Source organism: Mastigoproctus giganteus, chromosome 8 (assembly GCF_048544385.1).
Source record: "Mastigoproctus giganteus isolate SK-2022 chromosome 8, ASM4854438v1, whole genome shotgun sequence".
Taxonomy (NCBI): domain Eukaryota; kingdom Metazoa; phylum Arthropoda; class Arachnida; order Uropygi; family Thelyphonidae; genus Mastigoproctus; species Mastigoproctus giganteus.
This window is the reverse complement of record NC_143582.1, coordinates 173514776-173531782: the sequence shown is the minus strand read 5'-3', so window position 1 is coordinate 173531782 and position 17007 is coordinate 173514776. Positions and strand designations below refer to the sequence as shown.

General features: G+C 35.7%; 1 protein-coding gene across 1 annotated transcript in view; it reads left to right on the top strand.

Annotated features, from left to right (window-relative positions):
- Positions 1-16641, top strand: part of LOC150082014 (COMM domain-containing protein 8-like) — a 30505-nt gene extending 13864 nt beyond the window's left edge. Inside the window, exons 4-5 of the mRNA XM_090379908.1 lie at positions 690-845; positions 16483-16641. Of these exons, the coding sequence (XP_090236034.1) occupies positions 690-845; positions 16483-16506 (180 nt within the window). The 3' untranslated portion in view covers positions 16507-16641. The remainder of the gene's footprint in view (positions 1-689; positions 846-16482) is intronic.
- The last annotated feature ends 366 nt before the right edge of the window (positions 16642-17007 follow it).

Here is a 17007-nt window from a genome sequence, read left to right as displayed (position 1 = left end):
TGGGCTGCAGCGAAAGGCTTTTTTAATTCTATAAACTGTCCTCCACTACCTTCTGTACCAGAAGGTGGCGGAAGACAGTTGTTATAGGGTTCATAAATAAGATTCAGTGTTCATAAAGGAGATAGGGTTCATAAAAAAGATCAGAAGGTTCCCCCACTTTCTGGCACAGAACACTATCTCTCTTTCTTGAAGCTGTTTCAACCACTGACTGTATAGGCTCTTCTGGATGATTTTTCTCCATTATTCCAGCCAGTAATGTGTTTGCACTTTAATGATAGATTTATGTCACAACACACGCGCACACACACACATCACGTTCTGTCCACAATGCCATTGCGAATGATCAAGCTTTTTTAGTTCTGCCATCTATTGGTTACACTGAGTTTTTGTGAAACTTTTGAGTTGGTCTTTCAAATAAAATTAACTGTTTCTCTTTATCTAGTATACTTTTTTTAGCAGTTTGTAATGTGATGAATGGCACATGCCCCATTTATTTATACTTTTCATAATCTCTACCATATAATTTAATAGTATAGTGTTTCTTTCCATTTAAATTCATAAATTCTACACATTGTTAAAGTCATCAGGAGTGATCATTATTTAGAGTAATATTGCCCATTAGCATCCAACATAATTTGTTAAATGAACACCCTTGTTTACAAAATGTGACAAATATTTTATATTTTCAGCTAGCCCTTTCTAGTGACAAGTTAGCAACTCTTCATGAACCCCTCTTAACACTCAATTTGGATATAACCGAAGATATTGGACAAAAATTAGTTACATTAGAAATGTCTAAAGATGAGTTGAAAACTTTGATTGACTCCATGGAAGAGGCACAGAAAGTAAGCATAATTCTTATCTTAAGAAAAACAGTGTTTCAGTTTTCCTCACAGTTCACTTGTATAATTTTATGTCATTAAGGATGAAGTGCAAATAGTACAGCATCATGCTAAGATGCTTCCATTGTTTTCTGGATCAAATCATATGATAGGAATTTCCACTGACAATATGGAGGAATGGAGCTTAGTATGTATGTGCTTTCATGTAATTATATGCCATTAATTAATTGAAATCATAGTTTTGGTTAAACATGTCAAATTTAACACTTCTTGTCAAAGAATCATTAGCCATAAAGGGTGGTACTAACAAAAATGAATATAAATAACATTCATATGCCATCAGAGATCTCACTAGTATGTTGTTCATCACATATTTCTTATTTTTCACCCATTTGGAATGCTTCTTATGCTGCTATATATCTGTTCTTCCCAATTTGAATGACCTTCATTGTCTACCCTAATTTAATGCATATGCATATACATGTCAGTGAATGTCACTAGCATAAGCTGACACATATGGATTCAAGCAATGTGCCATGATGCAAAGAACCTAATAAAATTATAGTGTTTTGAGGTTTCAGGAGAGGCACTCCCAAACCTAATACTTCTCTAAATTGTAACAGTAGTCATGAGTTTCTACAATTTCACAATATCTATGACCTTTTAGGAGAGTATGAAGTTTGGCAATAAGCTTGTTGGAATGCCTTTACAAGCATTAGGACAATATGAGTATGTTCCAATATATCTGTGTTTGCTTAGGCTACAATTTTAAGAACTTTGTGGTTCTTGTGAAGCATTTACATTCATAATAAGAGAGCTTTCTTGGTTCCATTACAAAATGAGTAATCACAGTTAGAGCAATGAATCATTAAGTTAAGCAAAAGAGCAAGTGAGAGGTGGAAATGTTATCAGGAGTCAATGCAGCAGTGAAAAAGGCATAAGCAGGTCAGGAGGATATGAAAGAAGTGGTTATATGAAAACTCGCACAACTGGTGGAAATGGTGCAAACTTTGATTTAGTCACATAGACATTTAGATATATGACTAATGGCAGAGGAAGTAATTTTGGATTGAGAGACTTGAGGGGGCCCCAGGTACCAAGCTATTATTAGTGTAACCAAGCAATTCCAAGTGAGCTCTATACTGTGTGTGCAAAGCGAATAGTTTTATTTTGGTTTTAAATAGTTTTTACATTATTTAGTTGTATTGCATAACTTTTGCACTACAAAAACTAGGCAGAATTCCAGAAAGGAAACTCTCCTTTTTGTTTGGTTAATAGTACTAACCAGACTAATTCCTGTAACCTGGAAAGAAAAGTTTATCTTTACAGGGCTAAAAAGAGCAAAATGATCTCCCCTTCAGGACCTAAGGATCCTAACATGGCTACTCATGAGATAGAAGACTAACTCATGCAGTGCCAAAAGACAAACTGACACTATTAAGAGAAGAGCTCCAATGCATCTTGTATTGCACTCTACTCAAGAACAATCTCTAGGTAGTCTCTCGCCTTTTAAAATACAGAAACACCTAAAAAATCTAATAGGATCACCAAAAACATCAGTGTTTTAGATCTGGCGACCGGCTTGTTGAGGTCTCAGATGAACGGCAATCACATCCTTTGGAGGATTATCCATCACTGTTTCCCCTCATGCTACTCTAAACACCTCTAAGAGTGTGCTAGCTGAGTGGTACCTCATAAATCTCTCAGAAGAAGAGTTTTTTTTTTTTAAAAATGAATTGCAAGACAAAGAAATTGTGCATGTAAAGTGCATATATACCAAATGAGACAATGCTTTAGTTCCAACTTGGAACATAATATTAACATTCCATAACCCCAAACCTCCAACATCCATCAAAGCAGAGTATCTCAATTGTCAGATAAAGCTGTACGTTCCTAACCCAACATGCTGTTTTAAATGCCAAAAATTTTGGCATTCCCAAAACATGTGCAGAGGTTTAGCCACTTGTGCTAGTTGCGGTTCACGCGAGCATATTCACTCAGAATGTAAATCTGAACAGAACAAGTGCTTAAATTGTAATGGCCCACATGCCTATTCCAGAGATTGTCCTCTTTGGAAAAAAGAAAGAAAACATTTAACGGGTCAAAGCCGAACAAAACGTCATGTACCAAGAAGCCAAAAAATCGGTACAGGCTCAATTTAACATATGACCCTCTTTCGCTCAAGTAGTTCAAAAGCCAACTGCAGTAACCAGTAATGTGCTAGTAGGATCAACGACTGGTACTCAAACAGAAGTTACATTTTCCCCAAAGACATCAATGTCAGACTTGGCTTGGTCAATTTTGGCAGCTGTGCTCTTATCTAGCAAACCATCTAAGACAAGCAGTGCTATTAATACACCAATCACTGTTCCGCATACTAATAATAACCCACAATACTCAAAAAGTGATGATTCTACTAAAACTGATTCAATAGAAATAGAAAGAAACACTGACCATGAAGAACCAGTTCTTGATAGAGGAAGAGATGGAGATGGGAAGACCGTACTTTATGAAAAGAAAACCTGTTCACCATAAGTCAACGGCTCCTCGGACAGAAACTGAGGACCCCCACTACATCCAAATGATGCCCAGTTTCCTTCAGTGGAATTGTAGAGGATACCACAGCAACCTTGATGACATTCGGGATCGATCTCCTTCTTCAGTATAACCCAGTTGCCTTTTGCCTTCAAGAAACTAACTTAACTGCTTCTGTCACTACCTCACTTAAACATCATTTTACCTACAGAAAAGATAGTTTCTCGTGTAACCAATTCAGCTCGTGGAAGGTTGCAATTGTAGTCAGCTCCAAATCCCCTCCCGACCATTAATGCTACAAACAAATCTTGAAGCAGTAGCCGCTCGAATATACTTTCGTTTTGCTCTTACCATTGTCTCTCTATATCTTCCCTCTAACCATGACATCTTGTACGGTGATTTTGAAACTCTTGTATCTCAGCTTCCTCCTCTCTTTTACATAGTGGATTTGTCCGGTGATAAAATACATGATAAATGGGGGAAAATATTAGAAAAGTTTCTTGATAATTTAAATCTGATGCTACCAAATATTGGACTACCCACTTATTTTCACCTGCCTTCTGGGTAAAGCTCAGCAATTGACCTCTCCATATGCTCACCAGCCCTTTTTTCCACTGTTCGACTGGTCTGTTCATGATAGGTTACTGGGTAGTGGCCACTACCCAATAGTCTGTCATATAGAAGCAAATTTACCACCCTGCCATAATCAGACAGCCAAATGGAACTTTTCAAAAGCTGATTGGGAAAAATATAGGCAACTAGTAATCCTAGAAAAAAACAGTTGTTTCAAATGCGTCAATAAATAATGCTCTTGATTATATAACAAACCAAATATTGCAGGCCACAGAAGCGGCAATACCAAGAGTTTCCATAAGTCAGCAAATAAGACCAAAACCCTGGTGAAACAATGAATGCAACAAAGCCAAACAAGAGAAAAATAAAGCCTGGAATAACTTTCTCAAGAATCCTACCACTGCTAGTCTAGTCTAGTTTAAAAAAGCCAGAGCCAATGCTAGGTGCAGTCAGCAGTCAAGCAAAACAGAATCATTGAAACGTTTCACTTCCACAATTACGAGGACCACTAAAACACAATCTGGAAAAATATTAGAAAAATGTATAACAAATGTCCTCCTTCACATCTATCAATACTGAATGTAAATGATAATGACATTTCACTGCCTCCAGACATAGCTAACACTCTCAGAGAGTCTTTTTCTGAAACCTCTGCCGGATCCTCACACTCACCAGAATTCCATAAATTAAAGTTCCTTGCCAAAAAACAGGTTAAATTTTAGCACTAACCATCATCAATCATACAACTGTCCCTTCACCATAATTGAACTATGGCTTGCTCTTAACAGCTCAAGACCTAGTGCTGCTGGACTTGATGGAATTCACTATTACATGTTAAGAGCTGAGCAAAGAGTTGCTTCATGTCTTACTCCTGCTATATAACAGGATTTTTACAGAAAATGCTTTCCTTGATATCTGGTGACACTTATATGTCATACCATTATTAAAACCTGGCAAGGACTCAGTGAATCCACGTCACTATCAGCCTATTGCTGTCACCAGCTGTATGAGCAGAATAATGGAAAGATGGTAAACTCTCGTCTTACCTGGTTGCTGAGCAAATACAACCTTCTCAATTTATTTCAATGTGGATTTGATACAGGTAGATCAACTTTAGACCGCTTGATGCAAACGGAAAACCAGATTCACAATGCTTTCGTAAGGAAGGAACGTTTGACTACAGTTTTAGACATCGAGAAAGCTTTTGACACAGCTTGACGATATGGAATTCTCCACAATCTATATTAATTTTTTGGCTTCAGGGGTAATATGCCAAAGTTTATACAGAACTTTCTGAAGCAGTGGTCTTTCCAGGTCCGCATTCAATCCACCCTCTCTCGTAACTTCATCCAAGAAGGTGTTCCACAGTTTTAAGTGCCACACTGTTCATTATAAAAATAAACTCAGTAACTAAGGTCATTCCAGCCACTGTATTTACTACTTTATATACAAATGATTTTAGTATATCTTGTCACTCCCAAAACATGAGAATGATTGAGAGACAACTTCAAGGTGCTCTTAATAGAATTATAACTTGGGCTGCAGATAATGGTTTTCACATATCATCTGAAAAAACTGTTGCAGTTCATTTATGTAGAAGACATAATCTTCATCCTGACCCAATTCTAAAGCTGAGCAACCACAACATATCTGTTGTGCCTACTATCCGATATCTTGGGTTAACTTTAGATAAAAAATTGATCTTTCTTGACCATATCAAACAATTTAGAACCACCTGTTTCACGAAATTAAATATTTTGAGAGTATTATCAGCTACACCATGGGGTGCTGACTGTCATATACTCCTTCATTTATATCATGCAATCGTAAGATCAAGGTTAGACTATGGATCGCCAGTTTACAACTCTGCTAGATCCAGCAGCTTGAGGTTTTTGGACCCTATTCATCACAATGGCCTACTTATTGGTCCTAGAGCCTACTGCACATCTCCTGTGCAAAGCCTATACACTGAAGCTCACTATCCTCCACTCTCTTTACAAAGACAAATTTTACTGCTTAATTATGCTGTCAAAATCAAGAGCCAACCCCTGCATACAGCGTGGAAACATCTATTTACTCCAAATTGGAAGAACTTTTATGCCATTTATCCATCAAATAAATCAACCTGTTGGCATATGTCTTTGCTCATTACTTGATAATTGGCAGCTAGACCTTTCTAAAATAGCCACCACTAGTTCCACATTTATCCATCAATAAATTTACCTGCTGGCATATGTCTTTGCTTGCTCATTATTTGAGAATTGGCAACTAGACCTATCTAAAATAGCCACCACTAGTTCCGCTGCTCCCCATGGGCTCTCTGTCCTGCAGCATGTGATCTGTCCCTGCAAAAATGGAGAAAAGCACTCTTTCTCCACAGAATATAAAACAGCTTAACAAATCTCTAATTGAAAGATATGAATCTTATACCCAGATATATACTGATGGCCCCAAAACTGACCAATCATGTCGGTGCTGCTGTCGTTCTTCCATCATCCGTAATCTCCAGTCAGCTACCCTTAGAGTGCAGTATCTTTTCTGCTGAACTACATGCCATACATATGGTCCTAGAAACTATAAAATTGCACCAGTGTACCCATAGTATTATTTTTACCGACTCTCAGTGCCCTTCTCGCTTTACAGCAACCAAGAAAGTATCACAACTACCTACTTGGTAATATTCAAAACTTGCTGACTCATCTAGCTAAGAACACAAAAGTAGTAAAATTTTGTTGGGTCGCTAGCCATGTTGGCATACCTGGCAATGAGAGTTCCGACCATGCACCAAATCTACTGTGGAACCAGTTGATGCTTCTTTTAAAACTCCTTTCACTGACTATAAAAGTTTTATAATAAGGCAAAGTATGAATCACTGGCAAATCATCTGGAAAAACCAAGAAGGCAACAAACTCCTTCGGATTAAACAGGAACTCCAGTCTTGGCTATCTAGTTTCCGCTCGAACCGAAAGAAAGAAGTCACGCTTGCAAGACTACGAATAGGACATACACACCTTACTCATTTTTATCATCTTTCTTCCTCAGATCCACCTTTCTGTCCAAACTGCCAAGCACAAATCACAGTCCAGCATATCATAATTGACTTCTCTCTCTCTCTCTCTCTCTCTCTCTCTCTCTCTCTCTCTCTCTCTCTCTCTCATGGCATACAGCATTAGAGAGAGAGAGAGAGAGAGAGAGAGAGAGAGAGAGAGAGAGAGAGAGAGAGAGAGAGAGAGAGAGAGAGAGAGAGAGAGAGAGAGAGAGAGAGAGAGAGAGAGAGAGAGAGAGAGAGACCACCAACCTTCTTATCAAACCATGCAGCCCAAATCACACCTACTTTGCAACAAAAACTAGACAACAGATCTGACATTAATGCAGTTTTCACTTTCCTAAAAAGGATAAAATGCTATGGCAAAATATAATGCTTATATCCCACGTATTACATATATCTCACATTTAATAACGCCTGAAATCTCCTACCATTGTTTGGTGCATAATGGCCTTTAGCTGTCGTTATGCCGTAAAACCAACAACTTGAGGAGGGTTTTGACAGATGATTTGAATATAAAATAAGTTTCAGTAAAAAATGGTGATATACATTTTTACTGAAAATAAATAGCATTGGAGATTGATATTTGTTTGTGAGTGGCAAATTTTGCATGGAAGAAAGTTTATGCAACATTAGCCATGGTTAAAAGCAAACTACCAACCTCATCTATCCATCCCCTCTAATAATTTATCTAATCTTTCTTAAATTTATTTAATTTACCCACTCCCAGAACATCAGATGGAAGTTTGGTCCAAGAATCAATCACTTGTTGACTGAAATAAAATTTCCACATATCTATCATGCATCCATCCTTTTACAGTTTATGACCCCTCATGTGTATCACGTGATAAAGAGTAAGAATGCCATCAGCATTTAGTGTGCTAGATCCATTTAAAGCTTTAAACATTCCAATCAGGTTTCCTCGCAGGTGAGTGTTTAGTTCTAAGTGCTGATGTTTTTCATGGTAGGAGTACCCTTTTTGTGTCCTTCACTAATATTGTTGCTTTTCTCTGCACCCATTTCAACAGATCCTCATTCTTCCTAAAATGAGGCTTCCAGACCTGTGTGTGGTACTCAGGATGTGGCCTAACCATTACCTTACATGATGGGATAATCACCTCCTTGGTGACAAAATTCCTCTATATCAGTGGTGTCCAACCTTTTCCCGTACAGGGGCCGTATTCAAAGTTAGATTTGTTTCGCCGGGGCCCACAGAGTGATTTGAGAAAAAATTGTCACATTTTCTATATCTTGTTACTCGTAAAAGGAAGTTTCTATTTTCATTTTGCCGTTTTTTGTTTATTTTTTTGATTTTATTACAATTTTAAAAATATGACTTACTTTTGTTTGCTTGTTTTTTTTTAATACTTTACTTTTGTTTAAAAAAAACAATACTTTACTTTTGCTTTTAAATGCTCATTTTTAGAAAATTTGCAACCTGAAAAGGATCACTGCTTTTCAATATTAAGGTGAATAAATAAATATAATGATAAACATAAAATTGAAAAATTCGAAAATTTCATTAAATACAATAGATAATAGCATTTACCGGACAAAACTTAACATTTAATGAGCTGATTGAGGCTGGATATTTTTTTAAAAAACTGTTCAAAATTTGGTTGCAAATTTGTGACGCCAATCTCAATACATAATGAAGATTAAGTCCTGATGGTATTTCTCGATGGAGCTCCAGGTCCTGATGGTATTTCTCCACCTATTCTCAAAACCTGTACTCCTGAACTTACTCCTGTTCTATGCCACCTTTATTCACTTTCTTATTCCAAAGGTGTTTTTTCTTCTGCTTGGAAATTTGCTCATATCCAGCCAGTTCCTAAAAACGATGACAAATCCCTCCCATCCAATTACTTCTACTTTTTCTAATGGAGAAATCACTTAACCGTCAACCGTTAAACTATCTAGAAACCTTCCATCTGATCAACGATTTCCAGTATGGATTCCGTATGTCAATCCACAGGTGATATTCTGGCCTATGTTACCAATTTATGGACAAATTCAATGAAAAAGTTCGGTGAAACACAAGCAGTTGCTCTTGACATCTCAAAGGCTTTCGATCGTGTTTGGCATAAAGGTCTTCTAAACAAGCTTCCATCTTATGGTTTGCCAACTGTTCTTTAGTAATTTAGAACGCTGGATAACCAATTGATTATCCAGCGTTCTCTCTGACCGCTCATGGAGGGTGATGGTAGATGGCTCTTTGTCTTCTAACTTCTCCACTAATGCTGGTGTCCGCCAAGGTTCAGTTTTTTCCTTGTTGTATATTAATTACCTTCTTTAATTGATTGGAAATCCTATCCATAGTTTTCTGATGATAGCACATTGCATTCCACTTTCCAGCCCTGCTCAATCAGCTTCGACTTCTCGAATATCTGCAATCATTTCCTTAAATGCCGATCTCCAGCTAATTCTCCAGTGGGGCAAAGACAACTTAGTTGATTTAAATCCTTCTAAAACTCAGTCTTGTCTTATATCTCACAAAAAGGATTCTTCTGCTCCTATGCTTATCTTTGGTGATACTCCGATTTCTAGACAAGTTGATATATCTCTTTTGGGGGTTACCCTGTCTTCTACTCTCTCTTGGCACAAACACATTACAAATATTGCTTCCTGTGCATCGAAAAAACTTGGTTTTCTCTCTCACTCTCGGCATTACTTTTCTTCCAAACAGCTGTTCACTCTGTACAAATCGCAAATCCGCCCTACCATGGAATATTGTTCCCACATTTGGGGCGATGCCTCCAAAACCTCTCTCAGGCTTCTAGATTCCATTCAGAAGAGGGCAGTTAGGTTGATTAATGACTCATCTCTAACAGAGTCTCTCCACTCGCTGTCTTAAAAATATACTGTTTCTGTTGCATGCCTTTTTCTACAGTTACTTCCATGGGCACTGTTCTTTTGAATTGGCTTCTATAATTCCTGCTTTCTTTCAAAGCAGTCTGAACATGTGCCGCCACCAGCCAACATCCATTTACTATTCAACTTCAAACTTGCAGAATCAACTCTTCGTCTTCCTCGTTTATTCATTCAACTGCCATTTTCTGGAACAACCTTCCTTCATATGTATTTCCTGAAAATTACAGTCTACAGAAGTTAAAGTCTAATGTCAACAAATATCTTCTTTCGTCTTCTTAACCTCCAACCAATGCACGGTACTATGGGTTCTAATACCTCTCGTGTTTGGGGTTTTCATAAAAAAAAAAAAAAAAAATGCTCATCTGTTATTCTGTTTTTTTAAAAATATTTTTAGTTAATTAATAGTTAATTTGATTTTACTAGTGAAAAAAATCTGCTTGAAAACATACGTTGATCCGAACAAAGTATGGATTTTCTTTTATTAGCGGAAAATCTTCAGATGGGAATCCGTGTAGAATTAAAATAGTTTATTTTTGCAGTCTATATACTTATTTTTGAATCATATTTTGGCTTGAAGATCAAAATTTCAAGTTGCAATCTGGGATTGTAGTTTTCAGCCATAGAAGTAAATGGGTTCTCAAACAAAAGCTGAAGTTTTTTTCATGGAATTTTATAGAAAATAGACTTTCAAACTTTTCAAAAAGTAATTGTAATAACGAAAGGCAACGATTCTTTGGAAATGTGTTTCTCCTTTAACTCAGTACAACATTCAAAGTGAACTAAATTGTCTTGCTCAACTGGGATTTAAATAATAACGTATTCTGAAATGATTTGATGTGACCAATTTTCCTTTCCCTTGTAGTTTTAAATTAATAAATTAAGAGCATTTAAATGACTAGAAATGTATGTATGAATTGCAAGAAGATCAAACAGCCACTCCATATTTGATAGTTGTTTTATTGGTTTCCCTTTTTCTGTGTTTAAACATTCGGTGATGTTTCAACAGCCACATTAAGGTCATGTGATATTGTAAAATTTACAGTTGAAATAACCACATTCATAACGTGTTGGTGATCCCCATAAGCCCAATGTTTTTATCAATCATATTTTTTGCACCACCAGTGGGAAATTATTTGGCTGACGCCGCAGCCAAATCAGCAATTCCCAGTAATAATCGCTGCCTGTCAGTCCCCTATACAGACTACAGGCAAATAATACACGAAAAGATACACTCCCAATGGCAGGATTCGTGGAATAGACAGACTGCGAATAAATTATATTGTATAAAGCCTGTAATTGAACCGTGGCAGTCTAGTCTGCGCGGGAATCGTAAGGAGGAAGTTGTTCTTGCCCGGACCCGCATAGGACACAGTCATTTGACTCATTCGTTTTTGCTGAGGGCTGATGACCCTCCTATGTGTGAGTCCTGTGGCACAATTTTAACAATAAGACACATTTTAGTTGACTGTCCAGATTTTAGCAATATCCGTTTTACCGCTTTTAATCATCTGACTGAGCCGTATACACTCAGTCAGATTTTATCCGACAATGACAATGTGTCTGCTGTTTTTAGCTTTTTTAAATCAATAAAGGTTTTTACTCGCATTTAAAATTTATACGTTATCGTTACTTCTTTTATTGATAAGCTTTATATTATATATCTGGACATGGTGGCCTAACTACTTAGGTCACTGAAAGGAGAAATTTTTTATATATTACCTGGTCTTGGCGCATTATAGCCTTAGATGCTAATGCGCCAATAAAATTCAAATCAAATCAAATCAAGCACCACCAGTTGTGAAACCTTCTCGGTTTTTAATATTTAATCCTAACTTTTCGATAGATTGGCAAAAATTTTCAAAAAGATTTTCACCTATAGTTGTTCCGTGCATACTCTGTAGATCAGCTAAACCTTCAACTGGTACAAAATTATCATTAATTCCACGTATGAAGATGAGTTGGGTTATCTCATTTACATCAGTATTGTCATCCAGTGCTACACTAAAATATTTCATTTGTTATATGTTTTCCAAAAGTTGTTCGAACAAATTCTTTCCAATATCTTCTACTCTTTGCATAATTGTTTGTCGAGACAATGTCTTGTATCATTGTTCTTTTCTCCGGACAAATTTCTTCCACAACTTCAAACAACGCTTAACAAATTCACCATCATTGAACGATTTACTTTCAAAAGCGATCAAATGTGCAACAAGATCTAGAAAATCTTGATAACTGGCACGTATAGCAGATAAATTTCTTGACTGATACATTTTCAGTATACATTGTTGTTTTCTTAATTTGCTTTGTAACTTCGAACACTTCTTTTCGCAGCACTCCTTTATGTTGATCATAAGATTTATGATTGGAATCAGTATCACTTTAAAAACTGTCTCCTGACATGACACTCCAAATCGATTTTCCCCTTTTGGAACATTTTTAAGAATGATTTTTTTTTTAATTCAATACAAATTAATAGTTAATTCAATGCAATGAACAATCTATATCAAAATACATAACTGTATTTAGCGTACATATGACTGCACTGAACCACATGTACCTGTTGGATACAGTTGAGCTGGATGCTTGCATGCCTGTACACGCAGTGGCGATCAATGCTCTTTTAGTTCACTTTCCGCACAGACTTTATAAAATTTATTCGCAGGCCGGATCCGCCTGTGGGCTGTAGGTTGGACACCACTGCTCTATATCATTGACAGAACCTCATGAGCTGTCCTAGAAGCGTATTTGCATTTCTCAGAGAACTTCATATCAATCTGTACAATTACTTGGGTCTCTTTTGTTCTCCACTACTTTGAGTGTGGTACCACCAAATTGGTATGTTATTCTGAGATTACTGCTGCCTTTATTTTATTAATGCTGAACTTCAGTTGCCACTTCTCAGTTTAACTGTGCAATTTTACTAGGTCTTGTTTTGTAGTACATAGATTCTTGCCATTTACCACCCTGCCACTTTTATATCAACTGCAAACTTATAGACAGTAATCTTAATATGCTTGTTGTGTGGCACTAGAGTAGTAAAGTAATGTGTTTGCATATACTACAGTTTCAATCTATACTTTTTAAACCTTGATATATCTGCCACAAAAGCATCAGTTGCAATAATGGTTCGTAGGCTCTCTCGATATTCGAGATATAGCAAAAGTCTTTTGTTATACCTCAAATGTGGAGTCACTTAAGACTATCACAAAACCATCCCTCTAATGTTAACCTGATTAGGGAAATGTTAATATCTTGTCATGTTAATATCTTGTTAATCATTATTAGTGGGCATTTCAAAATAGGTGTCACTAATTGGGTGCCACCAACAGTGTCATGCTTCACCTGTTTTGGATCTGTGTAATAGCCACAAACATAGCAAAATGAGTCTGGAGGTAATTTATACCTTTGTTTGGTAGCCATAGCAAATTGAAAAAAAAAAAAAAAAAAAAGGTACAAATATGAAAGGCTATTATATGTATATAATAGTATTGGTATGCACTTATCTAATATGCAAATGCCGTAAAATCCTTCAATTTCCACCATAATACTGACACTAAAGAAAAACTGATGACACCATTGGATTTATAACATAAAATGCATATAAGAAGCACTATATAATCTGATATACATAAAATTCATATAAGATAATAGTATAATCAAATATGACAAAAAAAAAAAAATTGAAAAACTTTTTCTTCACAAAACTGAAAAATATCTCTCAGGTAAACCACAGGCACATTATAACAGTTGCATTTCAAAAATTGCGCTGTGGCATCTGCTATAATAATGCAACATACAGTAGAACCGGGATAAGAAATTCCCGCATAAGAAGTTTTCCCCTGTACTATTTTTTGTTTCTTAAGTCCCAATTTCAACTCTGTATGTTGTAATATATTATTTTACCACTTAAAACGTTTTCCCACATAAAAAGTTCATGATAAAGAATACAGTGTATTATTTTAATGACCTTTTCCCACTTAATACGTTTTTTAAATATAGAAATTCTTTATTTTTAATATTAAACAATATAAACAATTTGGTAATTGAACAAGTTATTACTGAGCATTGTTTTAGTTCGTAGTAAACCACCAAAGTAGGTGAAATGGTATCATTTTTTACATCTCGCATTGTGAATGCCTTCACAACGAGTTTCCCTGATATTGCACTACCTCCAATAAGCAATGCTTCACCACTGAGAAGACTAATGTTACTTATTCTTGGCAGATACCGTTACACAGGGGTGGTGGTGGTGGTATCTGCCAAGAATCCACTGGCAAAGTGTTGCCTATTCGAGAAACCACTATCGAAGCATTGCTTACCTGCTTATTCTAGGTATTTCAATATTAGGGCAACTTGTGAAGGCATTCACAATATGAGATATCACAAAAATGATGCCACCTACTTTGGTGATTTCTAAGAACTAAAATGATGCTATGCGCTAACTTGTTCAATTAATTAATTTTCTGTAGTCTGCTGCCTTCAGCCTTAAAACCTTTTTAGTATAAAATTTTCAATATAATGGAAGTAAGATATTGCAATTATTTTCATCGATATCCATAATTGGGTAGCTTCGACTATGTGACGCATTTGCTGTTAAGTTCTGTTTTTTCTGAACAGTTCTGAATTACTTAGTGAATTGTTCTATCTTATTGTAATTGTGACCTTTTAAGGTATGTTGAAACTCCAAAGGAGCTCATCCTTCTAACTTAGTAATGAGTTTAATGAAGAGAATGTTAAGCAATTAGAAATCCTTAGTTTAAAAATGTTTCCCATAGATAGAGTAAAATATTTATAAATTCTGAAATAGTACTTAAAAATGACCTTTAACTTATGTATGTGTATCTTTTCATTTTCATTTGTGTAGTTAATATTTCATACCCTTAGGTCATTTTCCCTTCTAAGAAGTTTTCCCGCATAAGAAGTTCTAAACCTCTGATCCTTTGGAAAACTTCTAATCCGGATTCTACTGAATATCACATTGCTTCTCTATAGCATTGAATAAAATCATTGCTTGCTACCTATGTGAAGTAAGCCCATAATGATGTCCTTACTGTTCATATTCACTCTTTTTTTTTTTTTTTTTGTTAGTTGTTGGCGCATAGGCTTCTGTGGCCATAATGCACCTCCCAAGGTTTTTGCAGTACTTTGATCCAAGCCCGAGGCGGGAATCGAACCCGCGACCTTTGGGTTGCCAGGCAGGCACTTTACCCACCTGGCTAGCCCGGTCGGCCATATTCACTCATTGGATAAATTTCAGCTTTACTTCAGAATCTCATTTCATTTGGACATTCCTTAGTTTTACTGTTTTTGACTTGAGAACATAAAGTGGTCCAGAACCATTATCACTCAGCAAATTTGTTTAATAAATTGAGTGTGCAGGGTGTACAGAATAACACCCTTTATTTTTAAAGCTCAGTAAACTATCTTGCAAATTTCACAGAGTTAAATGTTTATTTCTGTATCTTGATTATTAAATAAACCCCCTCACAAAGTCATTTATTTTGCATATCCTTATTAAATGGCTAAAATGATATCGGCAGGCTCCCTTTTGATAGTGACAGACCATTTCACTTTATGCATACATTTATTGAAACTTAGGTAAATTGTCTGACGTTATAACTGACTTAGTTGAATACTGTTAAAAGGTAAACTGTAGCCATTATCAACCTACTGCAGGATGGAAGCCTCCTCAACAATCCATGTTGAGGGAAATGGACCATAATCTACCACGCTGGTCCTGTGCAGGTTGGCAGATCGACCGTATTAAGCAGTCAGAGGCTTGAACCTGGTCTACTCAAAGAGCGTGTACTACTGCACTCCTGCTCCTGACTACTCGGCTATGTATGATGCTATAACTAGTAGACCTGTATAAAACTGAATCATTTAAATTTTGATATAGTTTATTGTAGTTTGTTTCATAAACAAAATAACCTAAGCATTCAGTAATAATAATTGAATAACACAGGCTCCTTGATTGTACTGTGTACATTAAGCAGAATACTTAAAAAATTGTTCACATTTCTGCTTTCATTTGCCAATTCTGAGGATGCTTTCATTCTTCCAGTAATGGAAATTGAAAGCAGAGTTGCATACAATAAATTATTCCACTGTCTGTGTTTGAAACCACAACACAATTATTGGAATAGAGAATACCTTAAATATGACTCTTGCTTCTTAGGGCAGAACTATATTTAACATTAAATCAGTAAAAACTTCATAAGTTTCTAGATCTTAAAGCAGTTTATCTTCCTAATAAATAAGGATGTATCATTTAAAAGAATTTTCATACATTAACCATCACATTTTTATGCAACATTTTGGCTGTTTGTAATAGGTCACGTTGATACAACAACATGTACATCTTTCTTTAAAAGATAACACCTTTTGATGTAGAAACTTATCAAAGGTGCTTGTTGCCTTTTATGATCCTTAATAATAATAGTAAATGAATATGAAATCTTGTTGACAATACTATATGATTGGTAATCAAAATATAATAATATGTAACATTGGCTTCTTAGAGGGAAATAATATCTAATACACTATATCAGTAATGGATTTGCTTTAATCAGGCTATTGTGAGTGATAATATTCATAAATCTTCAATCATTTTAGGTTCTCATGGAACTGAAGACGTGAAGAACTAAAAGTGACAGAGTGTGAATTAAAAATCTTATAAAAGGAATTTTTGTTTGATTCATTTTTATGGAACTCATTCACAAGAGCAGCTAATAAATAATCTGACTAGAAAACTTTGGAAGTTCATCTACACTTGAGGACAAAAGAACTGTCTTTGTGAACAAAAAGTTATGATTTAAAATGAATTGATCAACTGAAGATATTTTCTTTGTTCCTACTTAAATTCTTTTGGCATGTCTCTTATATTTCATGCATGTTATGAGATTTCTTCTGAATGTAAATTTTTCTGAGAGAGTGTATATAATTTTATAATCAGTAACTGCCAATCAGAAATTACAATATATGTATATATTCACATGTACAACTTGTATCTGTATTATTACATTCCAATGAATAAATATTTAAAATACTGTAAATTGATAAACTGACTCAATATGCTGTTTACCTTACATTTTCACCTTCATTTCTTGGTTGGGTACTAATAATTAAAAATATATAGAA